The sequence below is a fragment of the Neomonachus schauinslandi genome, chromosome 3, assembly GCF_002201575.2.
Source record: "Neomonachus schauinslandi chromosome 3, ASM220157v2, whole genome shotgun sequence".
NCBI classification, from domain to species: domain Eukaryota; kingdom Metazoa; phylum Chordata; class Mammalia; order Carnivora; family Phocidae; genus Neomonachus; species Neomonachus schauinslandi.
In genome coordinates this window covers 165,386,308-165,410,464 of record NC_058405.1, presented here as the reverse complement: position 1 = coordinate 165,410,464, position 24,157 = coordinate 165,386,308, and the positions used below count along the sequence as shown (strand labels likewise).

The 24,157-nt window shown below is 41.8% G+C and overlaps 1 protein-coding gene across 1 annotated transcript; it reads left to right on the top strand.

Moving 5' to 3' along the window:
* Positions 1-207: 207 nt before the first annotated feature.
* Positions 208-22,375, top strand: C3H2orf80 (chromosome 3 C2orf80 homolog). Its single transcript, XM_021703214.2, has 8 exons — positions 208-248; positions 2,256-2,337; positions 4,873-4,955; positions 6,496-6,583; positions 6,991-7,062; positions 14,669-14,756; positions 15,062-15,183; positions 21,899-22,375. The coding sequence occupies exons 1-8, from the start codon at positions 208-210 to the stop codon at positions 21,905-21,907; spliced, it is 585 nt and encodes a 194-aa protein (XP_021558889.1). The 3' UTR covers positions 21,908-22,375.
* Positions 22,376-24,157: the final 1,782 nt, after the last annotated feature.

Here is a 24,157-nt window from a genome sequence, read left to right as displayed (position 1 = left end):
AAGAGAGAGGTCTGAGCTCTACACACTCCCGAATCCCTTCCAAAGCCTAGGACTCCATGACTGGTATTTGGAGTGATAGCATCCCTAACTCAAATTCTCTCTGATTTGCTGCTGTAGCTTATAGGCTCAGAGAGGCTGGGTCTTCCCCAAGGATACCAGGTACAGTGTAACCTACAGATACCTGATCAGCTCGATAAGCCTTTAATCATGGAAAGAAAGCTCCTAAAGAAGGAAATGAAAAAGCTCCTGTAAGTATGATTGAGAATAAATTTTTGTTTATTACACTCGGCCTTCGGTGGGTTTCAGGTCATAGATGGTCTGGATATTGGCAGGAGGTGGGGGTGGGTAAAAATCTGAGGAAGAATCTATTCCTGCACTACAGGAGAAAGCCAGATGATCTAGTCTCTGCCTCCTGCCTGAGAAGTCTCACATGTGGTGCAAAGCAGGATGCTGACTCTCTTGGGAGGATGTTTCTGCCAGGATCGTGCATATCGTGCCTATCAGAGGCATCCCCATTCTAGAGCCTAACAGCTGAGCCCCCAGCCCAGACTGCCTGTACTGGCCAGGACGTGCCTTTAAAAGGGCCCTGTTGGTAAAAGATATAGGAAAGATTTCTGCAAAATGTACCCAAGGGCCTAGCATTTCAATTGCAGCTTTTGCCGCTGGTATTGTTAGTCTTACCAACTAAATAATTCATCTCCTTTCTCTTGACATCTGAACTTTTTTTAAAAAAAATAAAAACCAAACAAAATGTCAAGTTTTCCCCTGGAAAAAAAAAATTTCTCCTGTGGTAGCTTTTCTGTGACTTGGTACTTTTTTAAGAGGTTGGTGAAAATCACAGAGCACATAAAAAGGGGGGGAAAGGCTATTCTATTTCTTATATGTTATAGGCACAACAATAATATCCTTTTGATCAAAGACCTTCTCACAGTCCCCATCAAATGTGTTTTCTCTGCCTACTATGGTAATTATTTTTAAACAAGTCCTTAAGAAATCCTGGAATAAAAAAACATATGACTTTACACATATTTACATGTATGTGTTTGGAGGCCAATATAATATAATAAAAAAAATTGTTATCAGAAATGTCAATTCCTCCATGTAGAATTGGAATTTCAAAACTGATATAAGTATAATTTTATAACCAAAGAATACAGTTAGGCTACTTTAAATAGAGTATCTTGGAATTAGAAAGCAAAACTTGAGAATTTTTATCAATTTTAGCTTAATGACTCAGAAGAGCTTTTGGGAACCAGACACAAACTTACTCCCCCCGGCCCCCTCCGCCCTGGCAGTGGCTTGCCCAAAGTGCATGGTAAAGACCTTGAAAACAGAACCAGCCTTAGGTCCAAGTGTGGATCTGTGCAGATGGACCCTGGGGACCCAGAATCCTTTTTCCTTCATCGGGTCCCTCTTCCTCTTCCTGACTTCCCCCCAGGGGTAGCCCCCTGTCTGTCCTCCTGCCAGGGCCGCTAGGAAAGTATTGTACAAGACACACTGAAGTAGAATTCCTGGTTTGTTTTTATGCATAACTCCTCCTCGGGGTATTTGCATTCTAATGGGGGAAAAAAGGCCTTCGGGCAAGAGAACACATCCGTACAGAACATCATATAGTTGGAATTTTTCAACTTTGGACATTCTGAGTTTAACATGGGCAGCAAGGGACTCTTTAGTTTTTTTATTTATTTATTTTTAAGATTTTATTTATTTATTTGACAGATAGAGAGACAGTGAGAGAGGGAACACAAGCAGGGGGAGTGGGAGAGGGAGAAGCAGGCTTCCCTGCGAGCAGGGAGCCAGATGGGGGAGCAGTGAGCCGGATGTGGGGCTGGATCCCAGGACCCTGGGATCATGACCTGAGCCGAAGGCAGACGATCAATGACTGAGCCACTCAGGCGCCCCACCGAGGGAATCTTTGTTTTAAACAGTGGGTCTCAATCCTTTTGGTTTTGGGAAATCGTTTCTGCATGTGGGAATGTGTCACGCCCCCCACCCCCGGGCGTTCCTATCAATTCTGTTCCTATGTGAATATTTATTTTTAGATAAATGTGGTTGAAGTTCTTAGTGGTTAGACGTTTTAAAACCTATACATTGCAGGATTGCTATTTAAATCAAAATAAGTATCAGTTGAGCTACCAGAGGCACCAGTGACTTTGTATTTTGGTGGAGAAGGGAGGGACTGGGAAGACCGCTCTTCTGCAGACAGAGCTCCCCTCTCATTCCCAATGGTTCAATGCTGCTCTCTTGCTTTTAAGGGGAGATTATATTGGCATCAGACTTCGGGAAAATGAATTTGACCCAAAAGGAAGAAGGCAACTCACCTTTCTAGATGATATGGTAAAGAAAGGCATGCCAATGCAAGTCACATTTGTGTTATTTGTGTTCAGGGGTCGGAACAAGGATCTAATGTAGATCATGAACAAGGCTAATCTCGATCCTCCCAGAATGTCCTCTTCCTCATCTTCTCATCCTAGGGCCCTCCACATGGCCTTTTTGACTCATTACACTGAAAGCAAAAAGAATGAGAAAAAATAAGTCATGAGACTTTTGCTATTTGCTCTTTCTCTCCCAGAAAAGATTAAAAAGCAAATGAGTGAAAGGTTAAATGTTAGATACTTGATGTTAAAAATTTGTTTTGACAAAATGACTTATGTATTTCTCTAATATAATAACGTTTTCTTTTGTTTTTTACCATTTGCATTCATGGAGAAAACCACAGAATGAATGAACAATCCTAAAATCTTTCCTCATTATTCATGTTGAAACTCAGATTCATGTTATGTAATGGAAGTTCACTTCACAGAAATTAAGGAAGAAATTATATAAAGATCTAATTCAAAAGAAATGAGTAAACCCTCAGCGTTTTTTATGCTTACCTGTTCACTCCTCTTGCACTTAGAAGGAAGAAAGTCTCTCTCCCCGCCCCTCCCCCTGCCTGACCTCCCTGGAGCCGTATAAGCAGTTCAGCCTTGGGGTTCTAAAGTGCTTCCCTGTGCATGTTAAATGGAGAAATTAAATCAATTAAATAAATGCTTCTCAAGCTTTAATGAGGTCTTAGTGCAAGGCCCTTTTGATTCGGGAGGTTTGGGTGGGGCTGGGAATTTGCATTTGTGATGAGCAAATAGGAGATGCCAAGGCGGCTGGTCCACGCACCAACCTTTGGATTAGGTTTCAACCACTGATCATGGTTCTTTTTTGTTGTTGTTCACTTTCTAGTTTGGTTTAGTTGCTGAAAGAAATAAGTACAGTTGACCCTTGAATAACACGAATTTCAACTGTGTGGGTCCACTTATACACGGAATTTTTTTTATATAGTACAGTACTGCGAATGTATTTTATCTTATGATTTTCTTTTTTTCTTTTTAAATGGTTGGTGTTTTATTTCTTTAAGATTTTATTTATTTATTTGACAGAGAGAGAGAGACAGTGCGAGAGGGAACACAAGCAGGGGGACTGGGAGAGGGAGAAGCAGGCTTCCCGCGGAGCAGGGATCCCGATATGGGGCTCGATCCCAGGACTCTGGGATCGTGACCTGAGCCGAAGGCAGACGCTTAACGACTGAGCCACCCAGGCGCCCCATCTTATGATTTTCTTAATAACATTTTCTTTCCTTTAGCTTACTTTATTATAAAAATGCAATATATAATATATATAACATATAAAATATGTGTTAATCGACAGTTTATGTTATTGGCAAGGCTTCCAGTGAACAGCAGGCTATTAGTAGTTAAGTTTGGGGGGAGTCAAAAGTTATAAAAGGATTTTAGACTGCAGGAATTGGTGCTTCTAACCTCTGGGCGTTCAAGGGTCAACTGCACATTGTTTAGACAGTGTTAGAACCTTAGAACCCATCTAAAACCCCCAAAACAAAACCAACCTTCCCTTTTCTGGAGGTAGGGAGAGAGTGGAGAGAAAAGGAAGATTTTCACAGGGACAAGGTGAATATGCTTAGAAATTACCAGAAAGATGGTCAATAGCATAGGAATGAACGTTCGAATCGGTCCTCAGCTTTTTACTGTGTACAGGACTCTTAGCAAGCCACTCAGTTGGAATCTACCTCCAGTCCTTTGCTCACCCTGGCCCCTCCACCCAGGATGTCCTTCTTCACCTATAGAATTCTCCTCGTCCTGTTCTTCACGCCCCAGTTCCTCTGGGACCTCCCCTCAGAAGCCTCCTAATCTCCCCCTGACTCTCCTGTGCTCCTGGGAGTGCATTTCTGATGTTCGCTCACAGAACTGAAAATCATTCTCTGTGGCCCTCTTCCCCCACCTTCACCCTTTTCTATTTTAAAATTTGAGGAAACTGAGGCCCTGAGAACATCAGTTGCTTACCCAAGGATATACCGTGAGTTGTGGCAATATCTAGATTTAAATCTAGATTCCCTGATTCCTAGTTTCTTTTTTTTTTTTAAGATTTTATTTATTTATTTATTTGAGAGAGAGAGAGAGCATGACTGGGGGGAGGGGACAGAGTGAGAGGGAGAAGCAGACTCCCCACTGAGCAGGGAGCCTGACGTGGGACTCGATCCCAGGACCCCGAGATCATGACCTGAGCTGAAAGCAGACGCTGAACCGACTGAGCCATCCAGGTGCCCCCCGATTCCTAGTTTCTTTCCAAGAATCCATCCTTTCTTTTCCTGTCACCATGAATCAAAAATTAAAAAACAGCCCTAGTGAGAGGAAAACGTAATGACTGAAGATCTCTAAATAATCTGTCTGAGCATCAGGTTACTGGACATAGAAGATGGTCCTCACATTGTGGACATGACAAAATAATAGCCTAGGCTTAACAATGCCATTGTCATTGGGTCCAGGGGGTGCTCCAGGCAATGTCCAAGCCCCTCCCTTTGCTGTCTGTGCTTCCTGCTTCCAGGCACACTATGACTTGGCCATCAATGTTGCTTTGCAATGGCTGGATCACTCAGAAGACTTAACTTGGCTGGAGTGGGAAAAAGTGTGAGTTGAAATAGTATTTTTTCCTTCTTCTTTTTTAAATGTATGACTATGAGTAGCGATAGAGAAAGCTTCTGTCTGGCATCTTCCACCATGAGGCACTCTGATTTGAAAACGCTGCAGGGTGAGTATCCCTCGCCAGCTAGATACCTGAAGAAACCCCGCAGTTGTCAACATAGACATGTTTAAATACTTTGCAACTCTGCTGATTGATTTCTGTCAGATGATCTTTCTCACGCATAATGTTGTGTCTTAGAAATATAACTGTGCTTTATTGTGCATGTGTCGTGATTTTTTAAAATGGTCAATTCTGTGGGTAAAGGCTGCGGTTGTTTTCAAAGGACTATCAAACACAATTTCTGAAGCATTTAACTAGATAGATCCCTGAGCTGAGCTATTTGAACTACAGCTGTTCGAATCCTTTCCAGGATTATCAGCATGTTCATGTGTGCCAGGCAGACTCACTCAGTTGGTAAGAATAAGGAACTAATGAGACCAGGATTTAATAGCTTCTTCCAGAGGCCAGCTATTTTTTCTGTTCCATTGCCTTAGAACACATACCTTGTCCTGGATAGCTATATCAATTAGGGTTTAGTTGTAATAAGCAGAAAGTCCAGCTTGAACAGACTTAAACACACCGCCAAATGGGAGGGGAGTAGGAATTTATTAACTTTATTTGAAAAGTCCAGGGGTAGGTTTACATTAGGCATGGCTTGATTCAAAACTCAAATCATGTCATCAGGATTTACTTCTAGACTATTTCCTCTGGGTGGACATTCTTCTTTTTTTTGAGAGAGAGAGAGAGGGCATGTGTGAGCAGGGTGAGGAGCAGAGGGAGAGAGAGAGAGAGAGAGAATCCCAAGCAGGCTCCACACTCAGCACAGAGCCAGCCCAACATGGGCCTTGATCTCAGGACCTGATCTCAGGACCCCGAGAAATCAAGAGTCAGGTGCTTAACTGGTTGAGCCGCCCAGCGGTGGACATTATTCTTAATTTTAGCCCATTTTATCACAATATTCAGTCCATAGGAGAATAGATTAAGAAAGAAGTCACAGAATTGTGTCTCAAGTGTGTCTCAGTCCCTGACTTGTCCAGAGGTTGAGGGTGAGAGGAATGGAATACTCTGACTAGCTTAGTCCACAGTGTATTTTCCACCCGTGGAATCTAGGGGTGTTTGTGGCTTCCCTAGAAGCAGATGGGCTTACAGTGGGTAAGGCAGTTCTCCCCAGCAAGAAGGGAGAGTTCTGCCACAAGAAGGGGAAGAGGATACAGGTTGGCAAAACCATAATTGTCCACCATACTGGCCAGTGTTTGAGAGCTGTGAAAACATAGACAGAAGGCAAATTCACCACCATTGTTAGAAGATTCAGAATTCAAAGTATGTACTTTACTGATGGCAGACTGATCACCTCAGTTTTGTAAATAAGTGCATAACACATGGCCATTGGAGATTAATTATGGATTATTATTATTATAAGCTTACCAGGTGTCAAAAAGAACAAAAATAAACCTTCCACTGTTATTTATTCATATTCCCCCTTAGGAAAATGCCATTTCATGACAGACCTGTTTATCCAAACCAGAAAGAAAGAGAAGCAATGATTTTATCATCTTATGCTGGAATCCTAATGGTAAGGAAAAGAACACTATTTGTATATATGGAGATTTTATATTTATTATGTGCATTTTTATATTAATGCATATTTATTTTATTTTTCAACCGATCTTTCTGAATGCTTAGGATTTACTAATATTAAATGTTTCAGTTTTAAAGATATAGTAAAAAGTCTTTGACTTCTGTATGGTATTGTGAAAACATTTATTTAAAAGGCAAAAAGCCAGAATGAAAGACATATATAATTAGATACTGTAGACTCTGATCTATCCATTTATTCAGAAGTTATTTATTTAGTGCCCATGCTATCCAGGCATGATACTAGACATACCGGAGCTGTAATTGCTTTGTTTTGTAATGTAAGAAAAACCATGATATGATGATGCATTTGTTGGTGCTATTGTTTTGGGTTTTTTTTAACAGAACAGTATCCCAATTGAGGAAGTCTTTAAAATGTATGGAGCTGATTCTTCTACCAGTTCTGGGGCTACTAAGGTAGGGGTGATCTGACACTATCAATAAAAGGGATTTTTAGAGAAAATTTATTTTATAAATTTATAATGTATTTTTAACATTTTCAACTGCATGAAACAACAGTTTTTTTATCAAAATGTACAAAACCAGATGTAGCCATATCTTACCTGGATAACAACTCTTTGTAAAATGATTTCCTTACGTGAGGGCTGTGTCAGTAATAACAACAAGTATTTTGCGTCAGGCTGAGTAGAGGCAACAAATATGGCACCAGGCTGACGGTCTAGATTCTGCCTCTGTTTCTGGCGAACAGAATTCCTCACCTACACATTTTGTAATGTAGGTTTGGCAAGTCCAGGGGCTCCTATTGCATGATGTACTAGAACATTTAGCACTAGGAGAAGATCTGCAAGATTCAATCTCGTGATAAATTTTGTAGTTCGTTGCTACCACTCTTCTCCTTCACATGAGAGTCCTTTAAATCACAGCAGTAGAAGAAGCAACTATCAGAAGTCCGGTGACCTGAGCTCTGACACCGCTTCCACGGAGCCCTAGGTCCCTGTCCTTCTTTGAGTTTCCATATACCGATCTAAAAAAATTTTTTTTGAATATTCTGAATGATCTTTATAGCCAGTTCAATTTTTGCTATTTATGGACGTAGGCACATTTAGTAAACATTAAATACAAGCTGGTATTTAGAGGTGAACTACCGATTGGTTTACCTTTAGATACCTCTAGAAAAGGGAAGAGACAAGGGCGGGTAGTGCAGAAGGGGTGTGCAGGGAGGGAAGAGAGAGAATCCATACCCTCATACCCAGCTTTCTGCTCACACTGTCACTTCCGATGCCCCACCCGGACTTGGCAGGAAGGCCAGGGCAGGGGCAGGGCTATGACCACAGAAATGCCTGCCCCCCCTTGTTCTTTTACCCATGGACAATACAGCGAACAGTGGAGTCATATAAAATCAAGAGCTCACCAGGTCCAGCTTAAGAGTCAAGCATTTACTAAGAAGTGTTATAACTTGGAATCTGACTGTCCCATCACCTTAATCCCTATGTAAGCTGGCTCTCGTCCTAAGACTCAAGGTCCCTTGATCACAGAGGACATCAGCACCTTTCCTCTGATCACCCTAATTTCAACCTCATTCATTCAATATAATTTATGTACAAGGGGTATAATGGTGAACAAGTCAGACAAGATAGCTTTTCTCGTGGGTCTTATATCTTATGTTGGAGCTGCCATTCTACCTTGGTTGAGATATAAGCCACCCTAGGCCCAATGCTCCTCAGAGACCAAGCTGTCGTTGGCTTTTAAAGAAAGATCTTTTTGTTCCTTAGATAGCCAAGCAAACCAAAATGCTTCATTCCTCCTGGTTTTTTCGGTAGCTTTCTCCCTTCCAGACTGCCCTCTTTTCCCCTTTCCCCAACCCACCCCCCAATATATACACATAAATATCTCAGTCCAACACCTTCTGGTTCAGCCATTGTGTTTTTCCACAACTTCTGGTGCCTGGGGTTGGCTAGGGTAGGCATCAGGCCCTGACTGGTTGGCCTCAACTCACATGGTCAAAGGGCAAATATGGAAAATCACATCCTGGAGGGGATGGCCCTATGAACCCTTCCAGTCTTGGTTGTGTTATCAATCAAGAAGATTTGCAAACATGGTTGCCCAAGTAGCTCAGGCCATGTAACCAAGTAGCCAGGTTCATTTTAAAGGGCCAGACTAGGAAGCCATGCTGTTTAGAGGTGGGCTGGCCAATTTCTATCTATCCATCCCATCTTTCACTTATTCAGTAAAGAGACTTTATTCAGCACATTCTCTGTTTGGTTATGCACAGTCTCTGTCCTCACATTGGTGACCAAAATCAAAAAGCCCAGATGTGCACATGGACTACACAATGACCAGCTCGAAAGGGAAATAGATAATATCGTCATGAAGGGAGCTTTCCTTCAAACACCTGCATTTGTATATTGTTACAGGATATGACTCTCAGCTCCTTTATTGATTCGTAACTGGAAGGCAGCTTGGGGTAAGGGTTCAGCATGAGGATTCTGAAGCCGGGCTGCCTGGGTTTGAACCAACTTTGAGCAGAGGAATCCTGGGCAAGTCTTCTAAATTCATCATCCTTGATTTTATCATAAAAACAGGGACTAGAAAATGGGATTATTGTGGGAAATGAGGTGAATCAGTACCAGTAAAGCCCTTAGTGCTTGGCACATGGTAACCTCAAGACAATAACTATAGTTTAGGTTCTGGTACTTGGGATTTGAATATCTGATTTCCTCTGTATTCCTGTAAATGAAGGTTTTTCAACATTTCAGTCCAGATAATTCTTTGTTGTGTGTGTAGGGGTGGAGCCAGGGGGCTGTCTTATGCATTGTGGGATGTTTAGCAGCATCGCTGGCCTCCACCCTTTAGATGCCAATAGCTTCCCCCCAGTGTGACAACCAAAAACGTCTCTCAACTTTGCCAAATGTCCCTTAAGAAGCAAAATCACAGCTGGTTGAGAACTACTGCTCTAAATAATTAAATAGCTCAGCAAGCATCCTTATATATTATTAACATAATATAAGCTTTGCCTATTTTAGACACTGAATTATCACAAAGGGTACGATACCATTTGAGCTACAAATACAGAGCCTAAGGATCACCTACCCTTGTGGACCTCACAAGATCCTCCCATCTTCAAGAATGCCAGCCCAGGCCTTTCTATTGCGGCTATATGTCAGTTCAATTCAGGGACCTCCTCCACATCTTAAACAAGAAATTAGTAGAACCTCTCAATGGAAATGTAGCATTTCAAAGATTAAATTGTAAGAGCTATTTTAAAACAGTCTTTCGAGGTTTAACATAATTTCAAAAAAATTGATCGAAAGAAATTATTGACAAAGATTCTTCTCTAATGGCTGCATATATCTGAATAAACTTTGATTCCTTTAGATAACATGTCTCCTAAGCAACAGCTAAAATCCTCTCCAAGCAAGAGCTTAAAGCCCTGTAGAATACTAATTAGATTATGGAAAAGTTCCAGCCACTAGAATTGGAGGCATGATATAATACGGGTTGTGCATAGGCTTGACGGCTTTCTTCAGGAGTATTTGCTGCCACCTGGTGACAGAAAGGCATCACGGGTCCAATGTTGTTCACCAATTCTATTATCCTCAGGTTCTACTCCTGAGAGGGAGCTGCTATTTGACGACAGGGAGCCATTTTTCTGCTGAAGAACTTGGACCTATAGAGAAAAAAATCAACTAAGGGTTTCACACAAATGACGGTATTTACGATTAGCTTCAGATAAATATAAAATCGCCTACTCAATTTCAAGCTGAAGAAAAAGGAGCATAAATCTGCCTTCAACACAGCAAGCGAGCAATAGAAATTTTCTTCAGTTCCATTTGTCAGAGAAAGAGGGAAAAAGGAAAGGGAAGCAGAGAGAGTAAAAATTAGTGTAACCGAGAGAGGAGGAGGACAAGGAGAGGTGGCTGGAGACTCAGAACCTCTACTCCTTCTCTCTTTCTGCAGCCACACCCCAAAGTCTGAGGGGCCATCATTTAACTCCATCCTGAGTCCAAAACAGGCTCTTCAGAGGCAGACAGATCGGTGTTCCGTCCCAGCTCTGCCACTTCCTAGCTGTGTGGCCTTGGATAAGTTACCTAATTTCTCTGATTCCCAATTTCCCTTGATTCCCATGATTACACTTCCAAACTATACTAGGTCCTTCTGAGCATTCACACATATCAGGTGCATGATGCTGGTGTGGGGTGGGGAGCCTTCAACATTAAGTGTTATTATGTCCAAACCCACCCTCGCTCCTGTTTCCCATCCACAGGAGTCCATCGACTCTGCAGCAGGCACATCTTCCCACCTCACACCCTTCTGCAGCCCCAGCCTCTAGGCGCTTACTACAATAATCCGCCGAGTGTTTTGTCTTCTTGGAGGATGCTGATCCAGCCTGAAGTGTACAGAAGTGAAAAAGCATTTTCATGATAAGGAGAAGGACCTATTAGGTTTAAACAAAAGCTCAATATTGGCAGATCTTCATGAAGGGAGTTGGAAAACCATGCTTTCGATATCCATTATGTCCAAATGAATACTTATGGTATATGTTTAAAGTATAAAACCCAAGCAAACAACAAATCCACCAAGGGGATGAAATGGAACAGTATCACCGTTTGGGAGCTCTCCGTGCATCCTCTCCAGCCCCTACCCTTCTTGTTGCTCCACATTTCTACTATCTGGAATCATGGGTTTATAATTTTCTTGTCTTTCTTTCTAGTTTTACCGCATATGCATGTCTCACCCATGTATTGTTTAGTTTTGTATGTTCTTTGAACTTGATAGAGTAATATAAAAAGCAGTCTTTATAAGTGAAGCAAACGTTTTATTCCATGGCTTTCTTTTGTCATTCAACACTATGGTGCACAAATTCATCCCTATGGTTACACATAGTTTATTTTCACTGCACATAGCATTCCGCTGTAGGAGTATGCCACAATTTCTTTATATATTCTTCCGTTTTAGACATTTGGATAATTTCTATTATATGTTTCTTTATGTCCAGTAAAAAGTTTCTGTGTGGCCTATGCCTAGACATGAAACTGCCACATCATTACATCATAGATGCCATGCACATCCCATCAGATACATGTGCATCTCCAACTCTGCATAAAGCCAAATTGTTTTCCAAAATGGTCATACCAATGTACACTTCCACCTGCAATGAGCTTATCTGGCTGCTACCAACACTTGCTATTTTCAGGCTTCTTAAGTTTGTCAGTCTGTTAGGTGGCTGTGATCTTCACATTCCTCTGATTACCAATGAACAACTATTTTTATGTTCTTCTTCTGTGAAGTGCCTGCTAAAAATCTTCTATTTTTTTTTTTGGTTGGGTCATTTTTCTTTCTTCTTGTTTTTTTAAATTTACACAGAGAAAATCTGCTATAGGATATAATCAGTCAATTTTTAGAAAAGCTGCTATAGGATATAATCAGTCAAGTCCTAGATTTTCCAGTACTCTTCCTATTTGAAATTTGCCTTCTCTCTTTACTAATATTAAAATGTTTAGAAAATATGATGTTGCACCATCCCAAACACACTTGAAAAACTTACTGGACAGTACAAGCTGTCTTTCTGGACCACGTGCCCTGCTTTTACTTTGGAAAATATGGTATTCATGAGCATATGTTCAATTGCTTTGACATCTAGAATCAGAAATTCTCTACCTTCTGGCTCAGTGATACCAAATGACATTTTAATAAGTTACTGCTCAGGCTGAAAGGCAGATGAAGATTACTGGCTATACTCTTCATCCTTGGGGCGCCTGGGTGGATCCATCAGTTAGGCATCTGCCTTTAGCTCAGGTCATGATCCCGGGGTCCTGGCTCCCTGCTCAGCAGAGAGTCTGCTTCTCCTTCTCCCTTTGCCCCTCTCCCCACTCATGCGTGCTCTCTCTCTCTCAAATAAAAAAAGGAATCTATACTCTTCATCTCTTGATGATGTATCCAGGTCGTTTCTTGTGCAAGTTCCTATATGACATCCCCCATCTTCTTCTCTCTCTCTTCCCACCTCCAGTTAGAAGAAATTTTTGTTGAATGGCTTTGGATATAATTGAGCACTTAATAAGAATATGAATGAAGAAATAACAATTGTAATAATACTTCTATATTGACACAATGATGATATTAGTAAATAGCTTTAAGGTAAAAAAAGAATGTATGATCAATTCTCGGTTTAGGATTTTATTTTCATCCTACTTTGAGAATAATTTCTCATATAAGCCACACAGGAAGCCATAGGAACTTCTTGCATGAGCCATCAGATTATCAGGACTCACAGAATATTTGAACTGGAAGTGACCTTTAAAATCATCAGGTTCTATCTTCCCCAGTGGATAAGGAACTAGAGCATCTGTAAATATAAAGCTTGAATCTCCCTCAGTGAGAAAGCAGGAAATGATTGATCTTTTAGAGGGGTATTAATTACTTCAGGCCTCCTGGCTCGGATTAGTTATTAGTTATTTGATTAGTTACTTCCAAGCAGGATCTTGTAAAGGAAATGGTGGCCAAGTTGTTGCCATGGGTTATTCTACACAATAAAGAGAGATGACAATGATTATAACAAATATAATAATTATTATTATCAAAAAAATAATAATTATTATTATCATTAATTTTAAAGCCAATATATTGTGCTATGTGCCAGGCACTATTCTAAGTACTTTACATATGCTAACTTTAATTCCTGCCACAACCCTATAAGTTCATTACCAGTATTATTATTATCACATGAAGAAACAGGCACAGAGGAGTTAGGTGACATGCCCAAGGTCACACATCTTGTAGATAGTTGGTGCAGCCTGCACTCACATACAGCCTGTTTGACCCTAAAGCGTATGCTGTTAACTACTATTGCTTGGCTAGAATGCTAGTCGTTCAACTAGTCAATGACACCTGGGGGCCTCCTATGTACTAGGCATTCTCTAAGGCACTGTAGAGAAAAGGTTAAATTCGCTAACTGGGCTCCCTGTTTCCACACTCCAACCCGTTCTCCACATGGCAGCCAGAGCGATCTTTTTAAAAACCTAAGTCAGACCCCATCACACTGGAGCTTAAAAATATTGCAATGGCTTCCACTGAGTCCTGGAATAACGTACAGCTCCGTACCGTGGCCCACAAGGATCCAGATTATCTGGCGCCTGCCTGCCTCCTTCCCAGCCCCATCTATAATTTCCCCTTTCTCCCTATGCTCTAGCCACCCTGGCTTCCTTTCTGTGTCTGGAAACACAGGTTATTCCAAGAAGACCTTCTCGTTCCCCCTGCCTGGAACACTACTCTCCAGCTCGTCCCCTAACCAGCTGCCGCTCATTCTAGAAAGCTCAGCTGAAGAAGCACTGCTTCTTTCTAGAGGCTTTCTCTGGCCATCTGCAGCGGTGGCTGTCCAGTCATTTGCTAGTACATCATCTTGGTTTGTTTATTAAATTCATCACGGTGGATGATTTACTGTTTGCGTTTCCTCGCTTGGCTCCAGAAGGGCAGGAGCCTTGTCTGTCTTAGTGACCACAGCTCCTGACACAGGGCCTGGCCCATGGTAGGTGCTCACTGAGAACTTGTTGAAGGAAGGAAGGAATGAAGAGACAGTCCTAACCTTGAAGAAGCTTCCAGTGCAGCAGACAGTGGGTCATAACTAACTACAACACACTGGGCTTGCTCTATGTGAGTGCATGCTTTGAGTTCCCAGACGAGTGAGTCAGTAATTCTGCCTTAGGGTAAGGTGGGGGCGCGGGGTGCCAGCGCAGGAGAGTGGAGGTGGGAAGACACGGGGCAGATGTCTCAGAAAAGGTGATACGTGAGCTACATCTCAAAGGAAAAGTAGGAGCCTCTAGGCAGAAAAGGAGCAAATGGTTATCCCAGGTAAAAGGCAACAATGTGCAGAGCATCAGTGTGTGAAAGTGCATCCTGGGCAAAGAGGACCAAGAGTGGGCGCAGAAGACAAAGTACGAACGTGCATGCCGTGTGAAACGTGAGGCTCCCCAGCAGGTGCTTGGTGCTGTCTAAGAACTGTGGGCTGGTTCAACAGACCAAGCGCTACACCTAGCAGGTGTTAAAAAGAGGACTGTTTTCCTTCCAGGTTCCCCGAGCTCCACCTCTCCGCCTCTCCCTGCATCCCTTTGCCATGTTAACAGCACCCAAAGCAGCAGAATACGCCCGCAAACAGAGTAAGCCTCTTTCCTTCTACCTGCTTAGGGGAAATTTAAGTAAACCTAAAAGTTAAACTCACAAAGTAAGGCCAAAGTTGTTACGGTAATAAGATTCCTCTGTCCAGTTGAATAAAGAGGAAACAAACCAGAAGGATTCATGACTTAATTTCCCTTCATTATAGGAATCAGGGAAGTCTTACTTCTCAGACCCTTTAGTGACAGGAGCAAGGCATTCTAGAAGGGAAGGATCTAAACCTGTGGGTGGACTCATTTAAAAAAAAAAAAGGTTTTCATACAGTTACGGTGACCACATGTGTCTCTAGGTGTCAAGATAAGAAGGGGACCAACAAGTAAAAATGTCACGAGCAGCTCTGCAAGGGAAGCAAATGCCACAGCGTGGAAATCATCAAAAAATGTATCTTTGGACACCCAGCCAAAGAACAAAGTAGGTCGAAAAATATAAATTGGACCAAACGGATCCCAAGGGTTTGGGGAGTACTCTACTGATATTGTGGTTAAAAGTCCAGGCTTTGGAGTTAGATACTGTGGGTCTGAATCTAAATGAAGCCACTACGGGGCGCCTGGGTGGCTCAGTCGGTTAAGCATCTGCCTTCGGCTCAGGTCATGATGTCAGGGTCGTGGGATCCAGTCCTGCATCGAGCTCCCTGCTCTGCAGGAAACCTGATTCTCCCTCTTGTCCCTGCTCCTGGCCTCTCTCTGTCACTATCACTGTCTCTGTCTCTCAAATAAATAGATAGATAAAATTTAAATGAAGCCACTACGTACCAGCTGTGTGACTTCAGGCAGGCTACGTAACCTCTCTGCCTCAGTTTCCGCTTCTACAAAGTGAGAAAAATAAGGGTTCCTCCTCTCCAGGTTGTCGGGTTAAATAACTGGGATTCTGCATTTTAAGAGATTAGATGTGTGTTTGGTGCAGAGTAAACCCTAAATAAATACGGACCATGATATTTGGGAAATACTATTCACGAGTTAATCAGCTGTTATTCTTTGATTCAACTAAGTGTGTTGAGGAGAGTTATATGAATGTCTGTGTCCTAAAGGTTTCTCTTCTCGGTCCCTTTCTCACTAATGAAATTTTATCTTTGCCTGCTTTGCATCTCTGCTGCTCCCGCCCTGTCCATCTGATTCCTGGGACATTTATGCTGCAGAATTCAGAGAATGGTCTGAGATGCACAGGGCTAGAAACAAAGGAGAAGGGCGGGAGAGTTCTCGGCCCTTCCAGCCCTCGGCTCTCTACTGTAACGCGCAAAGTGAAAAGGAAATTTAAAAAGACATCAGGAGACCAAGTTAGTGAACATAATAAAAGCTGAGAGGGGAGAGAATCAGATAAGTGGTACAGCTGGTGGCTGGGATATTTTAGGACTTTGTTGAATGAGAGACTGTGGACCAGCTGCAGGGTTGTAAGGTAGGAAAGGGAAATTGGGAATTTTGAAACTTGGTACACTGGGTTATGAACTGCGTTTGCTTTAAGAAACACAAGTGAAAAACACAAGTGAAAATTAAAATTTCTTATTATCTAGTTTGGTTGCTGTACTGTGCATCTTTTAATGTGAATCTCTGAATAGACTGGACCACATAAGGCCCAGGATTCATTCAGGTTTTAGAGGCAAACAATCGACTGGTGAGAAATATAACCTCATCATAGCAAATGCTTTAGGAACAACCTGAATTCTTTGGTCACATTAGGGTTTTAATAAGTGTTATTCTAGTAACATAACAACACCACTATTGGGAAATCTTTACTATGTTGAGTTTTCTTTTAAAGATATTTGCTATAGGGTGCCCGGTGGCTCAGTTGGTTAAGCGACTGCCTTCGGCTCAGGTCATGATCCTGGAGTCCTGGGATCGAGTCCCACATCAGGCTCCCTGCTCAGCAGGGAGTCTGCTTCTCCCTCTGACCCTCCTCCCTCTCATGCTCTCTGTCTCTCATTCTCTCTCTCGCAAATAAATAAAATCTTAAAAAAAAAATTTTTTTTTAAAGATGTTTGCTATTTTATTAGTGAGATTTGAAGACTTAACTTTTCTAGAAACGTATCTGTTACCGAAGAACTGTTTGAAGTAAGATGAGGTGTTTTTTTTTTTAACATGAGTTTGGATATAGCAAGTTTTAGATAGTAAAACAGAACAACAGGAGAAAAAAGTAACTCCAGAAATAACACACAGGCAGACGCGCACACGCATGCGCACGCACGCACACACACACACACACACACACACACTGATATCTAGACTTTAAACTTAATCATGAAAAAAATACATCTCTGATACAGAGGTTCTTAGACCCCCTGAGGCCCATCTATGCATCCTATGTACTGAAAATCCAGCTCTCAAGATGACTCATTGGTATGTTTGTTTTGAAAATACAATTTCATTTCCTGTATATTTCCTTCCCTAACCATTGAACATTGTTGGCTTCTTGATGGAAGCAGATCTTTTATTTCCTTATTATTTCCCACATGTATATAAAGTGCTTTGCAAGCCGTGGCTATTCAGTAATTATTGTTGATAAGTGAATTGGCAATAACTACATGGTCCTGAATGTTCTCAAAACACTGTGCTCTGTCTAAACTGATTGAGAAGTTCCTTTCTAGGGACCAGCCATTTCTATAGGTTGATTAATGCCTGTAAGCCTAGGATGTCCAAACAATAAGTGCCCATTTTGCAGTAGGGATAGGTCTTGAGATAAATCCTTTCCATAAAGTCCTCTTCTTGAAAATCAAACAGCAGAAAACACATCTATGATTTTTGTTCATTCTTTACCATTTGTGTGCATTAGCATCTTTTCCAACTTCTGAGTAATGTACTTTTTAAATTAGCTTAAAACATTATCATAGTAATACATGTTTATGGTAAAAATTTCAAACAATACAGAAAATATAAACTGAAAACAAAAGAATTCCCCCTTCCCCACAGCTCTGTCGTATTCCTCAGAAATAACCACTGTTAATATTTCTTGTGCTATTCAAATATTTGCTGTACATGTACATATAAATATACATACATGTGTCCTACTGATTTGTTAGAAATTAATGAAAAATCTTTTTGTTAAATGTATGGAAAAGGCATGCCTGGGTGGCTCAGTTGGTTAAGTGTCCAACTCTTGGTTTCAGCTCAGGTCATGGTCTTATGGGTCATGAGATCGAGCCCCACGTCGGGCTCCATGCTCAGTGGGGAGCCTGCTTGAAGATTCTCTTTCTCTGTCCCTCCCCCTATTTGCACACTCACACTTGCTCTTTCTCTAAAATAAATAAATCTTCTATTTTATTTTTATCTTTTTAAAGATTTTATTTTTTTATTTATTTATTTATTAGAGAGAGAGAGAGAACAAGGAGGAGCAGAAGGAGGGGCAGAGGCAGAGGGAGAGGGAGAACCCAACTCCCCACTGAGCAGGGAGCCCCATGTGGGGCTCGACTCAGGACCCTGGGATCATGACCTGAGCTGAAGGCAGATGCTTAACCGACTGAACCACCCAGGAGCCCCTAAATAAATCTTTTTTTAAAAGTTTGGAAAATAGGTCACCTGAGTGACTCAGTCAGTTAAGCATCTGCCTTCGGCTCAGGTCATGATCCCAGGGTCCTGGGATCGAGTCCTGCGTCGGGCTCCCTGCTCAGTGGGAAGCCTGCTTCTCCCTCTCCCACTCCCCCTGCTTGTGTCCCCTCTCGCTGTGTCTCTCTCTGTCGAATAAATAAATAAAATCTTTAAAAAAAAAAGTTTGGAAAATATACTTTCACAGTTTATTGCTTGAAAAAGTTTTTCATTTTATATATTTCAGCTTCTGAGTCTTTTCCTTACCCATATGTTTTATGGATATTGTATCATGTCTTTTAGCTGGTAAACAACTTTTTTCAACCTCAAGATAAAACAATGCCTCTTTCAGAATTTTCTATTTACTTCCAGCCACAGAATTGCTTCATAAAGGGAAAGGAAGAAATTTTTTTTTAAATAATCCAGGTATTTGGTGAAATAGTTTTAAGGATTTCTTTTATACTGTATTGATACTAGCAATCCATTTATTAGTCAAAATGAATATGAGCAACACCATATCCTAGGAAAGTGTAGATACTGAGCACATTACCAGGAAATGGATTCTGATTGGGCAGGACCATACCAAGGAGCTAGAAAACAGATACCCTGGTGATAAAGAGTGTGGACTCTGGAGTCACACAGCCCAGAGTTGACTCTTGGTTCTCCCATTTAATAACTGGCATGAATTGTTAAGTGAATCTCTCTGCTTCCGTTTCTCATCTATAAAGAAAAGATTCTAACAGTACCTATCTCATAAGGTTGTTACAAGGACTAAATGAGCTCACATATATGGAACGGCTTAGAAAAGTGCCAGGACCATGGCTAGCAATAACTCAGGTGCCCCCGTGACTACTGCTGCCCCTGACAAAGTCACACTGTCGTGGGCCGGAGCAAGACAGAGGGCAGAGCAATTTGAGGGATTCTGGTTTCCAGTTCCACCGGCAAGGAATTTAGAGACTGCCACTCATCCTAGTAAGTAAAAAGCTGAACAGGCTGAGAAAACAACTCCTCTTGGATCTGTAAGACAGGGGAAGTCAAAGGGCAAACCAAGTTTGGAGAGACAGACAGGCGGATATAGGGAGTTAGGGTTTACTGGAGCGGAGACTCACAAGTGGAAGCTGCCAGGAATACAGTGCTGGAGTAGGAAATTCTTAACCACAATTTGCAAATCACAGGAACCTCAGTGCAGACAACTCGGAGGGTTAAAAACTCTAGGGGGACCCAGTCATAGCAGGGTACCCACAGTTTTGTGAGATTTACCTGCAGGAGCTCTGCCAGATTCTCACAGTAAATACTGGAGAAAATTCCGTTCATGTTTCCAGCAGTGGGGGGGGGGGGGGAGGGGGGGGGGTAGGAGTGGAGGTGGGAGGTGGGGGAGGAATCATTTTTATTTATTTTTTTAAAGATTTTATTTATTTATTTGACAGAGAGAGAGAGAGAGAGTACAAGCAGGGTAGCATCAGGGAAAGGGAGAAGCAGGTTCCCCCTGAGCAGAGAGCCCGATGATGTGGGGCTCCATCCAGGACCCCGGGATCATGACCTGAGCCGAAGGCAGACGCTTAACCCACTGAGCCACACAGGCGCCCCGAGGAATCATCTTTAAATACAACAGAGCACTCTGTTCTTAACTAAGCCTGCCCTGAGTGGCAACTAGTTAACTGTAGCCTACCTGTTGACATTTTATCAGAGCCCAACTGACCTAGAAGAAGGGAAATACCCACTCCAGTCAGCTCTAGTCATCTGATCCCAGCTAGAGGAGAGGAAAAACTGAGAAACACTTGCAAAGTTCAAAGTCCAGAGGCGCAGGCTCACCAAAGACTGAGATCTAATCATAGGACTTCAGAACCCTTCCCATCCCCCCTCGTCACCCCACACCACATCACTAAAAACCTATTTAGAGAGTTCGTTTTACCCAGGACATCATGTCTAGCTATCAAGAAAGAATTACAAGGTATACTAAAATGCATAAAACATAAAAATGTAAAGAAACAGAGCAAGCATTACAAACAGATATGGCAGGGATGTTGGCCCTATCAGTCCAGGAATTTGAAACAAATCTGATTTAATACGCTAAGAGCTCTAATGGATAAAGTAGACAGCATGCAAGAACAGATGGGCAATATAAGCAGAGGGAAGGAAATCCAAACTGTTAACCACAGAATCCAGGTGGTGGGCACATGTATCTTCATTGTACAAATATTTCACCTTTTCTGTATGAAAATTTTCACATAATAAAATTATGAAGGAGAAAAGAAAAAAGAAATTGTCAGAGTGGATCAAAACACAAGACCTGATTATACGTCGTCTATAAGACACCCATTTCAAATATAAAGACACATATAGATTAAAGGTAAATGGATAGACAAATAAATCACACCAGCCCTAATCAAAAACAAGAAAAAGCTATATTAATTTCTGACAGAGCTGACTTCAAAGCAAGGAAAATTATCAGGGATAAAGAAAGACATTTGATAAAAGGGTCAATTCTCCGAGAAGACATACAAACCTTAACCCGTGTGCACCGGACAACAGAGCATAAAACTACATGAGGTAAAAATGGATAGGGCTGCAAGGAGAAATCGCTGGCTCGGCTATCATAGCTGGAGACTTCAGCACCCCTCCATCAGAAATGGAGGGAGGGTGATTCAAGTTTAAATTCAAAGCAATATATAACATTTTAAAATAATATGGCATAAGCACAATACACAACTTCTCAGGGGCAAAAAGAAATGATTTGCTTTGGATATAATTTGTCAAAACAAGTATAACTTTTATTATTTGTGTTTCAATTTGGAAATAATTTTTTTTTAAGATTTTATTTATTTATTTGACAGAGAGAGACATAGTGAGAGAGGGAGCACAAGCAGGGGGAGTGGGAGAGGGAGGAGCAGGCTTCCCACGGAGCAGGGAGCCCGATGTGGGGCTCGATCCCAGGACCCTGGGATCATGACCTGAGCTGAAGGCAGACAGCTAACGACTGAGCCACCCAGGTGCCCCTCAATTTGGAAATAATTCTGAGTTTAGAGGAAAGTTGCAAGAATAGCACAAAGAGCCTTCATATACCGTTTACTCAGAATCACCAATTGTTAGCATTTTGTTCCATTGGCATCACCATTTTTTTTGCCTCTGTCTCTCTTTCTCTCTGTATATAGATAAAAATTTTTTTTCTGAGCCATCCAAGTTACACCTGCCCTATCACTATACCCCTATATACTTCAGTGTGTATTTCCTGAGAACAAAGTCATTTCTTAAATAACCTTAGTATAATGATCAACTTCAGAAAATCTAACATTGGTACTTTTATTTGATCTATCGTCTATATACCAATTTTTTCAAGTGACCCAATAATGTCCTTTGCTAAACATTTTTTCTTTCTGTACAGGATTCAGTGTGGGATCATATACTGCATTTAGTTGAGAAATATAACTCAATTACCAAACCTCAGAACAATTCCACGGAAGTTCTTTTGTACCTACATGTATTATAATCCATCTTTGTCAGTAACTTAGTATTTGATATTAGACCTTAACTCCCTATAGACTGAAAGCTAATGTCTGTGTGCATGTTAAATTGATGGGTTTGATACCAAAATCTTTTTTTTTTTTATCCTGCAGGTCACTTAGAAACTTGGAATTGCACCATGGAAGTTCATAATAAAGTCTCTGGGAGAGGAAAAGAAACATCATCTTAACACTGCAACTCTTGCCAGCACATTTTTCCTTACAGTTAGCTTGTGGTGCAAAGTTTATGGAAGTGTTACTTTGGATGTTGGGCTTTCTTCTCTTAGACTCCTACTGTGTGGCTATATTGTGTTGTTGTTGTTTTTTTAAGTGTATATCCTATGCTACTTCATTGTAACTGGAAGACTGCTAGCTGGAGAATTTGGGGAATATGTCGTATTTTTTATGTGAGAGCAGACGGGCTTTGCAGCACATTTCCCAAATGTTTAGCACTGAATCTTGCAGAGTGCTGGAGTCGGAGGCAGTTTCCCAAAGTTTCGATCCCAAATAAAATGAATCTGTCATTCATTGCCCTTACTATGTTCTCACATGGAAACATTTAAAATCATTTCAATAAACCATTAAAGGAAACGTAAGTGCAGGCTTTCTTTCAGTAAATATAATGACTATTAAGAAAAAAAAATGTGGGGTGCCTGGGTGGCTCAGTTGATTAAGCAACTGCCTTCGGCTCAGGTCATGATCCTGGAGTCCCGGGATCGAGTCCCGCATCGGGCTCCCTGCTCGGCGGGGAGTCTGCTTCTCCCTCTGACCCTCCTCCCTCTCATGCTCTCTGTCTCTCATTCTCTCTCAAATAAATAAATAAAATCTTAAAAAAAAAAAAAAAGAAAAAAAAATGTGGTAGTCTTTCAGCACTTTCCAAAATGCTGATTAGGCAGGTGGTTTGGCTTGTAAATACCCGTGCTATCAATTTGACCAAAGGAATGTGAGTGCAGATTACACCTCTCTTAAGGTTTTGCTGGGCCACCTGTCTGCAGAACAAGTGTCTTTAACAAGTGCAAAAACAAGTGTTCGGTTTGTTGGCTTTCACAGGAAATGGTGGTGCACCCCGATGTGGTGTTGTGGTTGGGGACACCGATGACGCCTTTTCCACATGGGTTTGGTTATGACCGTAACTGAGGTTTACCAGGAGGCCTGCAGCACTAGGAGGGAGGCAGGGGATGTATCAGTGACTTGTGACTTGACCCTGGGTACGCTGTCTAGCATCACAGGACTTTGCCCAGCTTCCTGCGGTCTGGCTCTGCTGGTTGGGCGGGAACATGTTTTTCTTTGTGGTTACTGCTGCCTGTCCTTCTGACAGGTGCACATCTGCTTCATATGCTGCCCGAGGCCTTTCACAAATGGCATCATGGACACTTAGTGGCTGGATACCCTTTCAGGGCCCTCCGTGGGTCCCAAGCCACGAAGGTGTTTGACTCCATCTTTCTACATACGCACGGATGGCAAAGAAGAGCTGGGGACCGAAGGCCTCCCGCAGCCCTGCATAGCTGAGGGGTGCTTTGCCATCAGAGGGCGGTCACAGTGGAGAAAGCTCCTCAGGCCTTCACTTGGGTTCTGTGAAACAGTGACCTCCAGGAAGGGAAAACTCAGGCAAATCATGATGCTGGTTTTGAAAACAAAAAGCAACCCTAGAAGACGGTTTTTGGGAGAGAGGGGGATGGGAGGATCCTGTATGTGTTCCTGCTCTCAGACTGTCTCACAGAGTCTCGGGGAATCCCTTTATTTCTAGTCCAAGGAAAAGCGTTTAATCTCAAAACAAAATTGACTTATTTTCAAAATTTGCTACTTTTCACCAGCAGCTCTGAGTTATGCATTTACAAATTGAGTTTGTTTTTCATCTCCTGAAAGTACTATATATTTATGGTCGAAAATTAAGGCAATCTAAAACAACAAAAAGGAGAAATAAAAACATAAAACAGGGACCTGTAATCTTGCCATTTATGGATAACCGTGACTGACATTTCAGTGTATACGTCCACAGTTCTAATCTTTTTTTTTCCCCCTACATAAACATATACAAAATACTTTTAGCAAAACCATATCATACTGAGGAGGTAATTTAGAAAATGTAATTCTCTTTCAATTAGAGGATTTTTTTTGTCACCCTTAGCACTTCAAGTCCTTCTGGAACTCATAGGATTGTCACGAGTCTCCCCAGATGGAACCACCAACCCCATCTCAGCAGTTTCCATAGGCAAACGCACAAAGTGCTGGGCATGTAATGTATTTCTAGAGAGCTGCATAGGATGAGAAGTGCGCCCTTTGTCTCCAAGGTCATAATGGCTCTGCTGACCTCAATTCCTTTCACTGGAGCTAGTGAGGAGAACTCGAAAATGCCAGAGAGAATGAGAGCCC